The sequence below is a fragment of the Leuresthes tenuis genome, unplaced genomic scaffold, assembly GCF_036924035.1.
Source record: "Leuresthes tenuis unplaced genomic scaffold, fLeuTen1.0.hap1 SCAF_10, whole genome shotgun sequence".
NCBI classification, from domain to species: Eukaryota; Metazoa; Chordata; class Actinopteri; order Atheriniformes; family Atherinopsidae; genus Leuresthes; species Leuresthes tenuis.
Window position 1 is genome coordinate 4,696,595 of NW_027325364.1, and position 15,507 is coordinate 4,712,101.

Genomic DNA, 15,507 nt, shown 5'->3' on the forward strand with positions numbered 1-15,507 from the left:
GCAAAATAGCTATCTGCAATAACAGCAGATTAATCGGATTAGTCTTTCATAGAAAATGGAAAGCAACATTTCTGAGTGTAACTTCTGTTATCTTCAGGTCTGGCAAATCAAAAGGCTTCCCTCTCTTCTCGTGCCCTGACAAAAACAAGGTGAACTTCATTCCCAGGGGCTCAGCCTTCTGCCCTGTCAAACTTCTCTGCTCCTCTCTGTTCTCCCCCATCTCTTCCTGCTCCTCCGTCAGCGCTGGTCTCCATAGCAACAACAGCCTGGGAGCACAGGTGACCCCAACTCTGCCCACAGCGCCTCTAGCTACCTTTTCGGCCTCCACAGACACGAGCAGCGACTCAAGCAGCGGTGCAAAGTCAAACAAAAGCACAGACGGCCAAAGTCCCGACACAGACGTGGGGCGAGATGGCTCAGCACAAGTTCTCCTCACCAGCTAGTCCTCAGGTATTCATGACCAAACCACCTATAAATAGAAAATAAAAAAAAGCAACAAGTCAGGTGGTTCGGTTTTAGAGTTAAAAGGAAAATAAAAAAATGAATAAATAGAAATATTGCACTCCGATAATCCTAATGTTAGCCAGCAGGGAGTGCCCAAGGTCTGGAAATACAAGTGCCTGAGAGGATAATGGTACCAGCACCCTACTGCAGGAGCATTTCTGCTTGATCCCAGTGTTAGTCCCTCTGTCAGTGAACGCTGATGTTTCGTGAATAATACTTGATTGTTTGGGCATTGTTGCTGACCTTGGGCACAGCCTCTCCTCACCCATCACTAACCGAGCCCCCACCCTCCTGTATCGTGACAGCAGAAATAGCGCTGCTTCTTTCGCAATAAATAGAACTGACTGCTCAAATTATTGTGCTACTTAGTGTTGGCAGTTTGATCAAGATGAAGTTTAAAAGGAAACATCTAAATTTTAAAAACTGTTAACTAGCCAGCTTTATTAGCTGTTCATTGTACATCATGCTAAAATACATGTTTTAAGATACTGGGATGTCTTACAGCCAGAATACTTTGTACCGCTTCGGCGCCGAGGGGAACAAGCCTCTTTTATTTTTTACCTTTGTTTGAATGTATGTGTAGCACATTGTCTATGAGAAACCAGCGGTCGCTTGAGTGCAGGCTGCACACGATAGGCTTTCAAAGCGAAACCGAGACCTGCACGCTTAGTTTGATCACCAATATAACTTGGTCAGCTAAACACAAACTTGAAATATTAGTTTATTCAGTAACCAATCGCAAAGCACACCGCTCACTTATTTTACCGTTTAATTGCCCCACACTTCACATAACAAATAACTCAGGTCATTTGGAATGTATTAGCATGGACTTTGATGCCTTTCCCCAGTGTTCATGAACTTCTTCTACAGAGAAACGCTCCAGTTTTTTGCTGAAAAGTGTTCATTTTTCCCCTGGAGAAGTTATTCCTGACTGAATGAACTGATTGATGTCACAGATTGTGACGGATGACTCTTGGATTAACCTGTTAAGGTTAGATTTTCAGGTGCTCTGACACATTCCAGAGATCAGTGTTGCATTGGTCGACCACGAGTAAATGGAACTAGCTATATAAGCTATATAAGCTATACCTTCACATAAATGAGAAGTTGACTATAAAGTCATTTGTTTCACCCCTTTCTTAGATATGTACCAAAGCTAATTACAAATGGATGAAAGGACTGTCATGTATTTGGAATAGAAGGGTTTTCTTTTTTCTTTTTGTGCCAGAAGCAAAAAGTTTGTGTGTATTTTGTTGTGTTTTTAAATGATTCAGCAACATTTAAACACTGGTACATCGTGTCTTAAAACACACAGACTAGTCATTAAAGCCAGGAGTAAGCACTTAGTTGGAATGGAAAAGATAATCACTAATGTTTATTTTTTTACCAATTTGTTAGTTAAAGCAATCACAAGAATGTGCAATTAACTTCTGTCCAGCTACCCAAAACACACGATACCTGAAGAGGAGAAGTACGAAGTGAGTTTAATGGTTAGTATGTTGAGCCAGAAGTCGGTTTTCAGTGTTGTAAATTCATTCAACCTGGTGATCTGTGGTTAAAAATACCATGGTAACCTGCGCTGATCACATAATCTGCTCGTTTGCGTGCAGAGTTTCAGATTAAATCCTGTTAAAAACGCCGTCTTTTCACCGATTCTTTCCCTGGAGGGCGAATTCAGACTGAAGTCATGTTTAATGTGTTCAAGTCTATGCTGATGTCTCAGGATTGATGCAGAAAATCAATAAGTTGTCTGTTATCCTAAAAGTTCAGAGAGAACGGGCCAAATTTAATCCTAATACGCTGGCGTTATTTTATCATTTAATCTGATAAAAGATCCGTATCCTGAACAAGAAATCAACCCTTTTGACCAGAGATCGTCAGACCTCTCGAGCTGTGCTTTAGCAGTCACGGTGTCACATGTCTCGCGTTGCCATGGTGATACAGAAGAGGATGTTTTTGTCCCAAAGTTAGTCCTATACTGCTGATATTGGATCCAGCTCAGATTTGGAAGGTAATCGGGCTAAATGCACTTCTTGGGTTTGTAGTTAAGTTAGCTAGATATAAGCGGCTGAAATATATTAACTTAGTCCTCTCAGTTTCAGCAACTTTGCTGCTTCTTGCCTTAATGATCTTTATATTCCTAACACCTGCCTGTCCTCTTATATAGACTTCTCCTCTTATGAATGAAGTGTCAGATGATCGGTGACACCTTTTACACACAAAATGACACTTCAAATGTTTTACGTAGCATATTGGGACACTTAAAACACCCTTTTTGATGTGGAAATCCTGAATAATTTACTATTATGAAAGATAACCAATATTATAGGACCTGTTTCAGCCAACACAAAGAAAGCCTGGCTGTGTTGAACTTGCTTCGTAGTCCACTCCTCTGGTGTTACCCGCTGAACTATAGCAAAGCAAAACTAGAACATGACTGGTTTATGCCCTTACCTTGACCAAGATTTAACAACTAAATACTTGAACTGTTTTGCTGTTTGCCACAGAAACGCAAACAAAGACATATGCAACTCATTCCACACATCGAGTTTAAATGCTTGTGTTCTGCTTGCAGCTCCAAAAGTTAAAGGCATACTAAGTCTGATGTTATTCACAAGCACACTGAGCTGTTAAGAAACGGTTGCCATGGTAGGCAATGATGATTCAAGTCTCCTGTGTATGATATGTTTTTATGTAGATCTTGTGTGTTCTCTTTTTGAATAAAGAAAGCAGAAAACCCTGTTTTTGGATTGATATGTAATCTGTTTTTTGTTTTAAAGGGCATAGACAGAAACATCGACAAAACAACATACAACGTACATGTAGAAGTAAAGTTAAGGCAGTTGATGCATTTGACACAAATGTCACATGGCTTAAAACATAAAAAAAATGACAAAAAGACACTTTTTAAGATATCCAATAATTCTAATCTGTGAATAGATTAAGGCATTTAATCTCATATTTTCAATTTATGCAGCATTTTCATTAAAGTCGTTAAAAGATTATATTTTCAGGAATATCAAACTTCTCAGTAATACTAGCTCTACTCTAAAAATGCATATAACGTCCATAATGGCCATTAACTGCGTGACAAATTCATGTTTAAGATGTTTAAAAATCTCATTTATTTAACACATTTCGCCACGTTTACTGGATCACGTAAAACAAAACGTGCAGCATGCAATAATAAGAGTGATGTGCGTTTTTACTTCAAGACAAATCATCTGGAATCTGTTCCAAAGGGGATGAAAGCGTATGAATATTAAAGCAGAGCTTCGGCTGACTGGTTAAAGAAACGGCTTCTGGAAGCGTAAAGTTCAGGCTTTCAGATGTGGCGTGAAGTAAACGATTCTGTGTCGAATGGATCAATGACGAGCAAATCTGCTTGAGTTTATTTTTGTTAAGTATCCGCTGTGACCGCAGTAAAATTCCTGTGTTTTCTTTCCGCTCTTGCGTCTCACAAAATAGTTTTCCATGTTTGTAATCTTTCCTAATGAGAGTCGGAAATGGTGCATGAGTGCTACAGAGACTACAGATTTCCAAGGCAGCTGATGTCAAAGGCTTATTGTTCCAAACTCATACTGAGGTATCCATGCAGTGCAGCAGCCAACAGGCTTAATAAAGTTTCTGTTCTTTCACAAGATTACTAGTCTTAGTGGGACATTTGCAGCAGCATAATCCTGCCACCATGAGATTCAATCTGCTCAGTCTCATTTTACAGCATATAGAATCCTTTCTGCAAACCTGAGGCCTTTTGTCAGTGAAACATACCCGTTTGCTTTATCATAAGTCAGCCGAGGCCTCATGTATAAACCGTGCACGGATACAAAAAAGGTTTCCACACACAGTTCGGTATGTACAGAAGTGATTTGTGCTATGAGAGAGTGGGCGGAGCCACAAAGTCTTGAGCTGAGACCGTCCTGCAGACGCTTCAGTGTCCTGTCAGCTGCCGGTGGCAAATTACAAAGCACCGTCTCTTCACAGAAGTCGGCAAAATAATGTTTCCACTCCACTTACAGCGGTATTTCTATGAAAAGTCCTCACTGTGAAAGCAAATAGCCTGATAACTTATAACGATTTAGTGTAACATCAGAAGGCCAAAACATTAGTTGCATTAAGACAAATGTTCCGTCCACGTTAATCATGAATTGTATTAGTAAGCGCGCTGAAAACCTGCTGAATAAAAGTCATACGAGTTTCCTCACATCGCCACAACCAGGAGTAAACTGGACAGCTTTCACTGTTCGTGGGACTGGGAGGTGCAAATGTCCAGAGGACCACCCCCACACAAAAGCAGCTGCTATACAATTAGAAAAGAAGAAGAAGTGGTGAAACTTTTAACCATTCACTTCAATAAAAAACTTAAGTCTCTACTTACATCTAAGCTAGTTTAGTTTAAAACTGGGAAAATGGCAGCCTCCCTTTTCTTTCACCCACTTTAAAACCAGATAATTTTCTTCATTAAATGTTGGCATCGGTGCATCGATCTGAGCAGGTTGCATTAACTGTGATGATGCCACTTTGGTTTGTTTCTGACCCAGAGGATAAACGATCATCTACATCGTTTCGGGCCTCTGTGATCAGCGCTTTGATCTCACTGTGAAGCGCCTCTTCTTTGCAGCAGGGTTGGATATTCTTGTGCCAGGAGGGTTGTGTGTTATTGTACGACAGGGTTGCAGGCTTAAGCGTATGCAATCACTTTCACGTTCAAAGGCATTCGTAAAGAAAAGGTGCGCGGAAACAGGCGTGTGCACAGTTTTGTGGACTTGTTTTGGCATTCATACTTTAAATGCAGTCTTTATACATGAGGCCTCTGGTATGTTGTTGAACAGTGCATTTTGTGTCAAAAATCAAATTATCTCAATTATTAAAGCTGGTTAGCAGATGTTGGCAGATGTTCTTGGTCTTTCAGTTGGTTTGTTATTGTAAGATAATTGGATCACCCAAAGTGGCTTGTTGGTTTCAGTTGGAATGCCCTCCTCTTCAGAGGAGTTGATGAGCATATTCAAGGCACCAAAATTACTATAGAAAGCTGTCTGTTTGGTAATCGAGTCAGAGGCTCTCAATCTTAGGACGGGAGTTAAAAAATAAGTCAGTAAAACTGATCTTCCCGTCCTGCTTTTGGAAATGATGTGACTAAAACATAACGCAAAGAGCAGCATCTGAGGGAGGAGGATTAGCGACGTGTCGTGTCTCAGAACCTAAAGGGGGATGGTTTGACACGCACGTGGATGCTGAAAAAATAAAGCAGACTACCTGCCTTCATGGTGGCAATAGTATGCTGCTGTATCCATATGGAAGGTGCTAGTTTCAAAATCTATCGTGACACTGAGGAGTAACTATGCTGTGTGAAGTTCGTGCTCTGTGTTTGTTTTGCCGATTGCATCTGGATTGGAGAGGGGGTCCAAGTCGGCAAAGAGATTGAACCAGGCTGAGAGGTCCTTGGATTTCCCTGCCGTTTCTGCAAAAAGAGTTAAGAAGGGAGACTGTCACCAAGTTAATCACGTAAAGCTGTGGTGGAAATATAAGACCTCGCTTTGTCCCGTAAACATGGGAATTAGGTTCTACCTTTCACTGCTTGGTTTGGAGGGTTCTGATTGGCTCCAGATGAGTCCTCTGTTGCCTGGGCAACGGGCTGTGGAATGATCTCGGTCCAGTCTGAAGCAGAAAGCAGATTTGGATCAGTTAACATAGCAGATCGTGGTCAAACAAATATGTCATCACACTCCGGCGCTGCTGATGTGGGCTGATCTGATATTTTCTTTATTATGGTGCCCAGAAATGGCAAATATGAGTTTAAGGTCTTGTTTCAGTCTGATTTATTTTCAGTTATTCTTTCTGTGTCCAAAAACTACTTCTTTTAGCAACACTATATCAGGACAGTGGAATGTGTTTGATGTTGTACTTAACAACAATCAACACAAGCTTCAGATACTAAGAAATGCTTCAGGCCTTTTGCATATTTATGCACATTTGTACACTCTGACCATTTATTTGACATTCTGTGGCTTGATGGATTTATGTATTTTGAGCATTTACCACCAAAACCTGATGACTACATACACTGTTGATTCAGTAGTGGGTGGAAAATCAACCTTGTGAGCAGCACCCCTTCTCCATTTGGTATTTTTGTGTGCAGAAATGCCGGTTTGTAGGTGTTGCATTAGTTTTGCAGCATTTTGGTGCCTTTTTTCCACTTCAGTTAGTCCCTACAAGCTTACAGCTTGAATTTGCTATGCTTCTATTAATCCATTACACACGGTTTGCCAAATTAACCCTAACATGGGTTTTAGCAAATATAGTGAATAAAGTCATTAAGTAACAAAGAAACTCCTCATTTTTTTACCTTGAAAAGTAGAAATATAAATGCAGTTCTGTGCAGAAGTCTTGAATCGTTTCTCATTTATTATTTTTCTTCCAATGACCCAGGTTTCCTCGTAATCTTATAAAATGGTCTTGAGCAATAGTTCTCCATCTACAGAACTTTCTAAAACTCTCCAGAGCAGATGAACATTAATGCATGTTACAAAGCTCATATCATCTCAAACCGGTTTCTCGAACATGACAATGAGTCCACTGTACTCTGCCTCCACAGTCACCACATCTCAATCCAACAGAGCACCTTTGGGATGTGGTGGAACGGGAGATTCGCACCATAGATGTGCAGCTGACTAATCTGCAGCAACTGCGTGATGCTAGCATGTCAATATGGACCAAAATCTCTGAGGAATGTTTCCAACACCTTGTTGAAAGTATGCCATGAAGAATTAAGGCAGTTCTGAAGGCAAAAGGGGGTCCAACCTTTAACTAGCCGGTGTACCTAATGAAGTGGCCGGTGAGTGTATATGAAGACATTATGAGTGGCTAAAGACTTTTGCATAATTCTGTATGTTACTCATCCCTTTTTTGTATTTCAGTTTTTATGTTTTTCTTAAGCAATGGCTAAAATACAGTGTGTCTGACTCTCACAAGCACAGTTTCATGAACTCCTATTTTCTGACCTGAGCCAGAAGACTTGTTCAAACCCTGGTCCAGCAGCTGGGATGGCAGGAAGAACGAGTTTTCCTTCTGCTGGGTCTCCGCTGATCCAGTGGAGGCTGTTCTTGTTCCCTCGTCAGTCTCTCCAAACACTTCTGTCCATTCCTGAGAGAAGTCGCTCTCATCCACAGAGCAAACGCCAAGGATCTCATTGAGTAAGGCCATACTGTCCCTCTCCTCCTCTGACTCTGGGTAAAAATAGAGGCACTTCTTTGTGAATCATCAGTCAGAGCAACAACGCCTGATTGGGCGGTATCAATGCACTCATCACATCTGTTTAGATGTCTGTGGAAAAACTACACAGATTAGATCAGTCAGCCAGTTATCCTGCGATATTTAAAAAAGAAAGCTTTGATTTTCAGCCAGAATGCAGCTTTAGCTCAGTAACACGCTGTCGTCAAAGATCTGTTCCTAGGTTGTTGTTTTTTTTAGTTTTTTTTTTAGTTTTTTTTTTTACCTTTTCTGGGTTTATCCTGGATGTCTTCATTTTCTAGTGAGATGAGTCTGTCGATATGACAAACAAAACAGTTCACAACATTTCTGCAGTCAACAGGTGTGTAAAAACACTCTGCTCAGTCCAGACAAGTTTATTGTGTACTACTCACTGTTAGTATGTTTGGTCTACCTGCATGAGTGAAGGCAGAGATGAGAAAAGCAGATTTTTTTTCAACTCACTGATCGTCTGTGGTCTCAGCACTCTTTTCTTCTCCTGCTTTAGTTTTCTTCTTTCCCTTCTTTTTAGACAGCTTGTCCATGGGGTCTTGTAAGGTCTGTAAGAGAAGCCAAATCATTGTTTACTGCCATTTCTCCAGTGTGCCAGTTTGCATCCGTCCGTGCCAAGATGCTCTCTGACCTTGAGTGTGGAGAAGTCATAATGCTGACAGCCCTTGAAGCTCTCATGAATGGCTGCCATAGTGTGGGATGTCTTCTCCCAGAAGTGCAGAAGTGTTGTCTGAAACACAGAAAGTGATCGTGGTATTTTTTTTTCTTTCACACTTTTTGGGATGTGAAAATGAAGCCTCTGTGTAAAATTTCTATTTCTTTGTTCTGTTTTCCGACTAAACGGCAGCTGGCAGAGCCAGTGAAAACACCGCGTACGACAATAGAGAAAATAATTGAGGAGAGCTGACGATGGTTGAGTCTTTTTAGAGCAGCTGGGATTTGTGGCGTACCTGGTATGTGGTGAGGACATGAGAGAGGAGGTTGCAGCGACTGGCTCCCAGCAGGTCTACCTTCTGGCAGACATCATTCTTCAGCTTGTCGAAGCTTGTTTTGGTGGTGCGCACCTGGGCCTGAACCTGAGATGGAATTGATAGGACAAATGTACAAAATGAAAACAGGGATTGGGTGTTATGTATCGCACAGAATAATGCAGTTCAGGTCCTGGCAGGTGAACTGTTTTTCGGGTGTGATCTGCCCTCTAGTGGCATGTTTTGTTACTGTTCTTCTTGTCTCGGTGTTGACAGAGTTTTTAGTTCTGCCTTTTATAATTGATGCCAGTTTAGGCAGTTTAGACCTTGCAAAGACAGATGTTCATACGCCACCTTAGGAGCTGATGATGAGCATCTTTCCTCTGTTTTTTATTTTATTTTTTAGGTTGTACAAGTAATCAAAAAAAGGTTGACAGTTTAATTAACGATTTAGAAACTGCTGCAGCCCTACAGCGAATAAGGAAACTGAAATCGTGGCACTCGTAACATTTTCCATAAATCTTGCTGGCAGATATTGTTTTTCTGTTGCTCTGCAGTCAACATCAGGCTGAGAAGTCGCCATTGATGGAGAAAAAGAACCGTTGCTTATTATCACTGATATCCAGACGTTCTGATTTCTTTTCTTTTTAGGAGTCTGCAGCTAATAAGCTTTACAATAACCGGTGTCTTACAGTCATGCATAACAGGTGGCTGAGAAAGGCGAGCAGCTGTCATCTCAGGACTTGCTGTTCTGACCCCTGATTCTGACGACTGAACGATGTGAAAGACCGACCTTGCGGAATTTCTCCATCTGTTTATGTGTGTCTGGATCGAGCTCCTGAGATACATCCTTCATCCACAGTAAGGCTCCACGGTATTCAGTCCTGGACTGCTCCATGCGATTCACTGTCAGCCACGTGTCTGAGATGGCTCGATAGCGAAATGTTTCGACCTCCTGGTACAAGCGGCTCAGAGGATTCCTTAGAGCCAGTCTGCAGAATGAAGCGTCAGACTCAGAATTAACCTGCTGCGTGTAGCAAGCAGATTCACCTCACGTTGCACTACATTTCTATCATTCGCTAAAGCAAATCATGAAATTTAAGACCTAAAAAGAATCATTTAAACAAATATTATTTGCTATTATGATATTAGGACATGACACCCTGGACACTGGCATGTGAAGCCTACCTTTGCTGGGAGGAGAAGCAGAGCGCTTTCCCTGTGGCCTGCATGATCTTTCCAGCCCTGGTTTTATCCTGTGAACCCTGGGAGCGCAGGAATCGACCCAACTCATTCTCCTCTTGAGAAAGCACTGCACATTAGAGATGGGGAAACCTTTCTGTTTGAATTACGGTTTCATAATCATTAAACAAAGCTTTGTGTCCTCATCATTAGGCAGAGTAGTAATCTGCAACGAGTCAAATCATAAATACCCCTGAGACGTGATTGTTCAGCAGGACAACAAACTAAAACCAACAGCAGGAATCGTGAAAAACAGCTTATGGCCTCCATTTAAACTGAAAAGGTAAGTGGCAGCCAGGTGCTGCTGATCATATAAACTTTATTAATTGATTATCATTAAGTATGAGCGCAGCTATAAAAGCTGATGTTTTGTCTGGAGCTAAGAATCAGATCAGTGCCAAGGCCTCAGCATGTTAAAGGTTAAAGTTCATGACAGCACAATTAGAAAAAGACTGAACAAGGATGGCTTGTTTGGAAGGGCTGCAGGAGAAAGCCTCTTCTCTCTAAAAAGAACATGGCAGCACAGCTTAGGTTTGCAAAGCTGCATCTGAACAAAGCACAAGACTTCTGGAACAAGGTCCTTTGGACAGACCAGACCAAAGTGGAGATGTTTGGTCATAATGCACAGCAGCACGTTTGGAGGAAACCAAACACAGCATATCAGCACAAACACCTCATACCAGCTGTCAAGCACGGTGGTGGAGGGCTGATGATCTGGGCTGGTTCTGCAGCCACAGGATCCAGAGGATCTCGCTGAGTACAACAAAGTCTGAACTATGATGACTTGGTCTTACAGAGTTCATACAGTGAGTATTACTTTAAAACAGATTTTTTCAAAAGTACTTTGATTTGAACATACGGCAGATCCTCCTTTGGTACTGCTCGATGACCTTTAGCAGCTCCATGCATGTTCTCTGGATGGAGTGAAAGACCTGCCGAGCAGAAGATGATCAGCGTAAACACAAAGTCAAAAAACCTTTGACTTCAAGATGCAAAATCTACATCGCTGACAGAGGTGGATGGGAGCTTAACTTGGCTGTCACAGAGCATGCTCTCTCAGAACAGTTCAGTGATCCTTCTCCTCACCTCCAGCTTGGCGTCCAGGTCTGCGTCTGACGCCACCACGTGTTCATCCTCTTTCTTCCCAGTGACTTTGATGAGTGTCTGTTTGGTTTTCCAGTACTTCTGCTGGAACTTGTTCACCACCGATGAGTCCTGGCTTTGAATGAAGCGGTCGAGGTAGTCTCTGGAGTAACCGCTGCAATGATAGGAACAATGCTGTGACTAATGCTTCCTTAGACAGACTTGTACAGAATCCTGAAAGATCTCATCGGTATATATTGTTGTACACTCACAAATTTCCTCCCTCCATTTTTCAAGATGACCTGTGGACAACGCAGAGCAGAATTTCAATGGAAGAATGTGTGAATCTGTAGGAATTAGCTGGATTTCTACATTATTTACTCAAAAGAAATTTGATCCGATCAAAATTAAAATGAAATCAAAATGCCATCAATAGAAGTGACATTCAGAATGTACTGAATATACAAACTATAACCAGAAAACTGGGAAGCAAAAAAACCTGAAATCTTTCATTTCTTTGAACCTGTAGTTAACAGACACTGGTCCAAATAAACGTTTTTCAGTGTCTCCACTTAGCCTCTTTAAAAAGAAAGATCTTAAGCTGTTTTTTAAAAGAGTCCACGGTCTGTGGGGTCCTTCAGTGGCTGGGCAGGGAGTTCCACAGTCGTGGTGCCGCAGCACAGAAAGCTCGCTCTCCCATGGTCCGGAGCTTGGTTCTTGGAAGGTGGAAGAGATTCTGATGTCCAGAGCGTGTGTTCTGGGTGTGGGTTTGCTGGGTGAGGAGTTCTTAAAGGTAAGCTGGGGCATTTCCGTAAATGCACTGGTGAGTGATGAGGGCGATTTTGTAGTTTATTCTTGCAGTGATGGGAAGCCAGTGAAGTGTGCGGAGTACTGGGGTGATGTGTTCCGAGTAGGATCCGGACTGCGTTGTTCTGGATTAGTAGGAGCTTCTGGAGAGTTTTGCTGGAGGCCCAATGAGGAGGGAGTTGCAGTAGTTGAATCAGGAGGAGATGAAGGCGTGGATGAGCTTCTCAGCATCAGATACGGTGAGGGAGGGGTGGAGTCTGGCAATGTTTTTTAGGTGGAAGTAACAGGATTTGCACAGATGTTTGATGTGGTTTTCAAAGGTTAGGTGAGGGTCCAGCCTCACACCAAGGTTGGTGACATCAGAGGAAATGGGGATATGTTGTCCAGAAAAGGTGATGGTGGTTATTGTGGGTGATTGGGCCTGATGGAATAAACAAGTAACACCAGTCTGGAAGCTTCTACAATCAGCAGATTAATTGGTGACAGGTGAGGGTGTCAGGATTGGGTATAAAAGGAGCATCCACCAAAGGTTTAGACTTTCCAAACAAGGATGTGTTGTGGCTCACCACTTTGTGCTAAACTCCATCAGAGGATTACTGATGAGTTGAAAGACTAAACTTATTTGAGCTCATCTCAGATGGACAGAAAGACAGTGGACACGTGTTCTGTGGTCAGATGAGTCCACGTTTCAGCTGCTTTCGGGAAAAAATGACGTCTGCTTTGACAAAGATAAGAAAGAGCATCCAGGCTGTTATCAGAGAAAGGTTTAAAGCCAGCGTCTGTGATGGTATGGGGCTGCATCAGAGTCCATGGCGTGGAGGGCTTCATCTGGGTGAAGGTACCACTGATGCAGAGGTGGATGTTGGAGTTTTGGAGAGACAGATGCTACCATCAAGGTGACATCTTTTCCCAGGAGGTCTGTGGTTATTTCAGCAGGACGATGCCAGACCTTATTCTGCAGGACCTCCAGCAGCGTGGCTTCATACACACAGAGTGTTTGTGCTCGGCTGCCTGCCTGCAGTCCACATCTGTCTGCTACTGAAAATGTATGGAGCATCATGAAGAGGAGAATCAGACAACAACAACCACGGCCTGTTGAGCAGCTGAAATCTTGGATTAAGCAAGAATGGACACAGATTCCTCAACAAAAAAAAAGAAAGATTAGAATCAGATTTTTTTTCTGTTAAATTACTGGGACAACGGTAAATAATGACTCTATCTCTATGTGTTGCTGCTTCAAAGAACAATGAAATTGATCAATGAAGACACTGAAAATGTTTTTTTGTACTTGTGTCTATAAAAGGTTCACACAAGTTCACTAATTACTAATTTAAGTTTAGTTTAAAGTTTCCAACTTTTCTGGAAATGGGGTTTTTATTTAGTAACACTCCAAGTGATCATTTACAGTCTGTTGTGTCACATTTCACATAGACAATGTCAGAGTTCAATGTATTTGTGAATAAGATGGTTAAACTGTATCATGGCAATCATTATTACATCACAGAACAAAAATACCAAGAATTTAGTCAAACGGATCTGGACCCAGAAGCTGAACAGCACTGAGGGTGGATTGGCTCAAACGAATGGAGCATATCTAAGTGTAATGACCTCAATTCAACAGTGCAATAATGAGAGACGAAGGCTTTGCATTTCTGCAGTCACACCCAGCTCAGCTCAGTCAATAACCAGGAACATTTAAGGCCTTCGTGGACATTTATCTGATTAAAAACACCCCCCTTCTTATTTGCAGAAGTGCATCGCCTGCTGTGCGTAAGCACCGTCGTGATATACGAATTATCACATCCACAGCTCGCGCGTCACGACTCGTATTAATGAGATGTTTAGGTGCGCTGTCACACTAACGTCGATAGAACCTTAACGAGCAAAGACATTAAAAACAACATAGACCTACTTATAGTTAATTTACCACCACGACAGGTCTTAATCAAAGATTTCTTCCATCCGCGCCGCACACAAAGCCTGACTCACTGTGCAGAAGCCCAGCAGCGCGTCTCCTACTCTGAATATTCCACGACTGTCAAAACAAAAGGAGCAGACATCAGAATAAAGCCACAGTGCAGTTTCCGCGTACCTCGGCGTGTTGGTAACATGTAGAAAATACGCTTTATATCCTTCCCATCGCTGAACGGGCAGCAGCAGCGCTGCCTGGCTCTCAGGCCCTGTTGTACTGTAAATGTGTACACACAGCTGCTCATTCAGATCAGCGCATTGTCCGCATGCACGAAGCACGCTGACGTCAATCAAGATGCTCTCCCCTCCTCTCCACATAAGTGAGACGGATACCGCACCATCCATATGTCCATCCGCATGTGGACCTCTTTCAGGGTTGTTCAAATGTTTGTCTGGTGCAAACAAGGCTTGGACTCATGTGCACTACTGTGCAAACTGCTGTCACTGTTCTGCACATGACTGAACAAAAGAAACGATTAATAGAAAAATGAATGCAATGGACTCAGTGTATGAAGACCTACTCACTTTTTGCAGTTTTTATTGGGTTAAAGGGTTGATAAGTTTGCAGTTCATGCCAATATCCTGTTTCTTTTTCTTTTATTTAATGAAAATTGAAAACTAAGATGAATGATTTATGTATTTATTAATTGCTCAGCTGTGCATACAAGGATCTGCATGTCAGGACAAAAACCAAACCAGGAAGTCTGACTTTTGTGTAATCCGTGACTGAAATACATAAAACGTGTCTGAAGTCATTCTTTGTCTGACATGAAGGCCACACTGGAGCTATTTTGTAATAATTACTGATATTCCCCTCATAAAGGCTGTAAAGATGTATATTTTTGTCAGCTTTTCTCATCTAAGTCCAGTCCCTGGATTACAACCTATATTTATGTTTGAGAAATATGCAACATAGACAACCGACGAAATGATGCCCTGTAGTGCTAGTGTCGTAAAAGAATGAGCTTCGGCCCAAATAGGATCTGTTCCTTACCCTTAACCAAGTAGTTTTTTTGGTTTATCACAAACCTACCCAGGAAACCGTGTCAGCTAACAAAGTAGTTGTGATGTGTAAACAATGAGTCAAACTGAGAGGAAAAAAGTGCAAAAATAGCTTAGACTTTGTGATCTCCATCGCTTCCTCCCTATCGAGACCTTTTGTCCTATTAAAGTAAATAGTTTGTTTTGATGTTGGCTAACGTGAGTCGGAGTCGGAGAGTAGGAACAATTAATCTGTTTGGTTCTCTAACCTCCTGCAGGTTGTATTTAACAGTGTGAACAAATGGCCTAAAAGGCTGTGCGTGTTGAAGTGTCAAAATGGACCTCACGCCGAACTGGAAGTCTCAAAACGGCTGTTCACAAAGCAGTGGCTGACATCACCGTGGCTAAACCCATGTGTTACATGCAGTCTGTCGTGTAGATTACTATGCATTTGAAACCTCTCGTAGTGTTTCCAGTGACTAACTACCTGATCAACACACTGGAACACTGAACCACTACTAAGGAGATTATTTAGAGCAGACTACAGCTAAAATAGACAAAGAAATCAATATCATAATTTGAATTAATGCTGGAGTAACTGCTTCAGTAGATGTAGATTGATTTTCCCCAGCCCCCCTGGGACCCAATCAGCTCTTTAACACCATGATATGCATCATGTCAGCACGAAAAA

General features: G+C 41.9%; 2 protein-coding genes across 6 annotated transcripts in view; one reads left to right on the forward strand and one right to left on the reverse strand.

Annotated features, from left to right (window-relative positions):
• Positions 1-3,246, forward strand: part of LOC140316013 (glucocorticoid-induced transcript 1 protein) — a 23,994-nt gene extending 20,748 nt beyond the window's left edge. For both annotated transcript variants that reach the window (XM_072393673.1, XM_072393672.1), the window contains exon 9: positions 98-3,246. In XM_072393673.1, the coding sequence (XP_072249774.1) occupies positions 98-443 (346 nt within the window). In that variant the 3' untranslated portion in view covers positions 444-3,246. The remainder of the gene's footprint in view (positions 1-97) is intronic.
• On the reverse strand, positions 2,960-14,207 carry ica1 (islet cell autoantigen 1). Of its 4 annotated transcripts, none has more exons than XM_072393674.1 (13): positions 13,957-14,184; positions 11,330-11,359; positions 11,061-11,232; positions 10,834-10,906; positions 9,921-10,044; positions 9,526-9,724; positions 8,715-8,840; positions 8,396-8,494; positions 8,218-8,312; positions 8,000-8,046; positions 7,506-7,730; positions 6,073-6,162; positions 2,960-5,965 (listed from the first exon to the last, which is right to left on the reverse strand). In XM_072393674.1, the coding sequence occupies exons 2-13, from the start codon at positions 11,344-11,346 to the stop codon at positions 5,844-5,846; spliced, it is 1,389 nt and encodes a 462-aa protein (XP_072249775.1). In that variant the 5' UTR covers positions 11,347-11,359; positions 13,957-14,184; the 3' UTR covers positions 2,960-5,843. The 4 variants fall into 4 exon arrangements, with proteins under 4 accessions (XP_072249775.1, XP_072249777.1, XP_072249776.1 ...); XM_072393676.1 differs by lacking the exon at positions 13,957-14,184 and adding an exon at positions 12,446-13,948; XM_072393675.1 differs by lacking the exon at positions 13,957-14,184 and having other exon boundaries at positions 11,330-13,948.
• Positions 14,208-15,507: the final 1,300 nt, after the last annotated feature.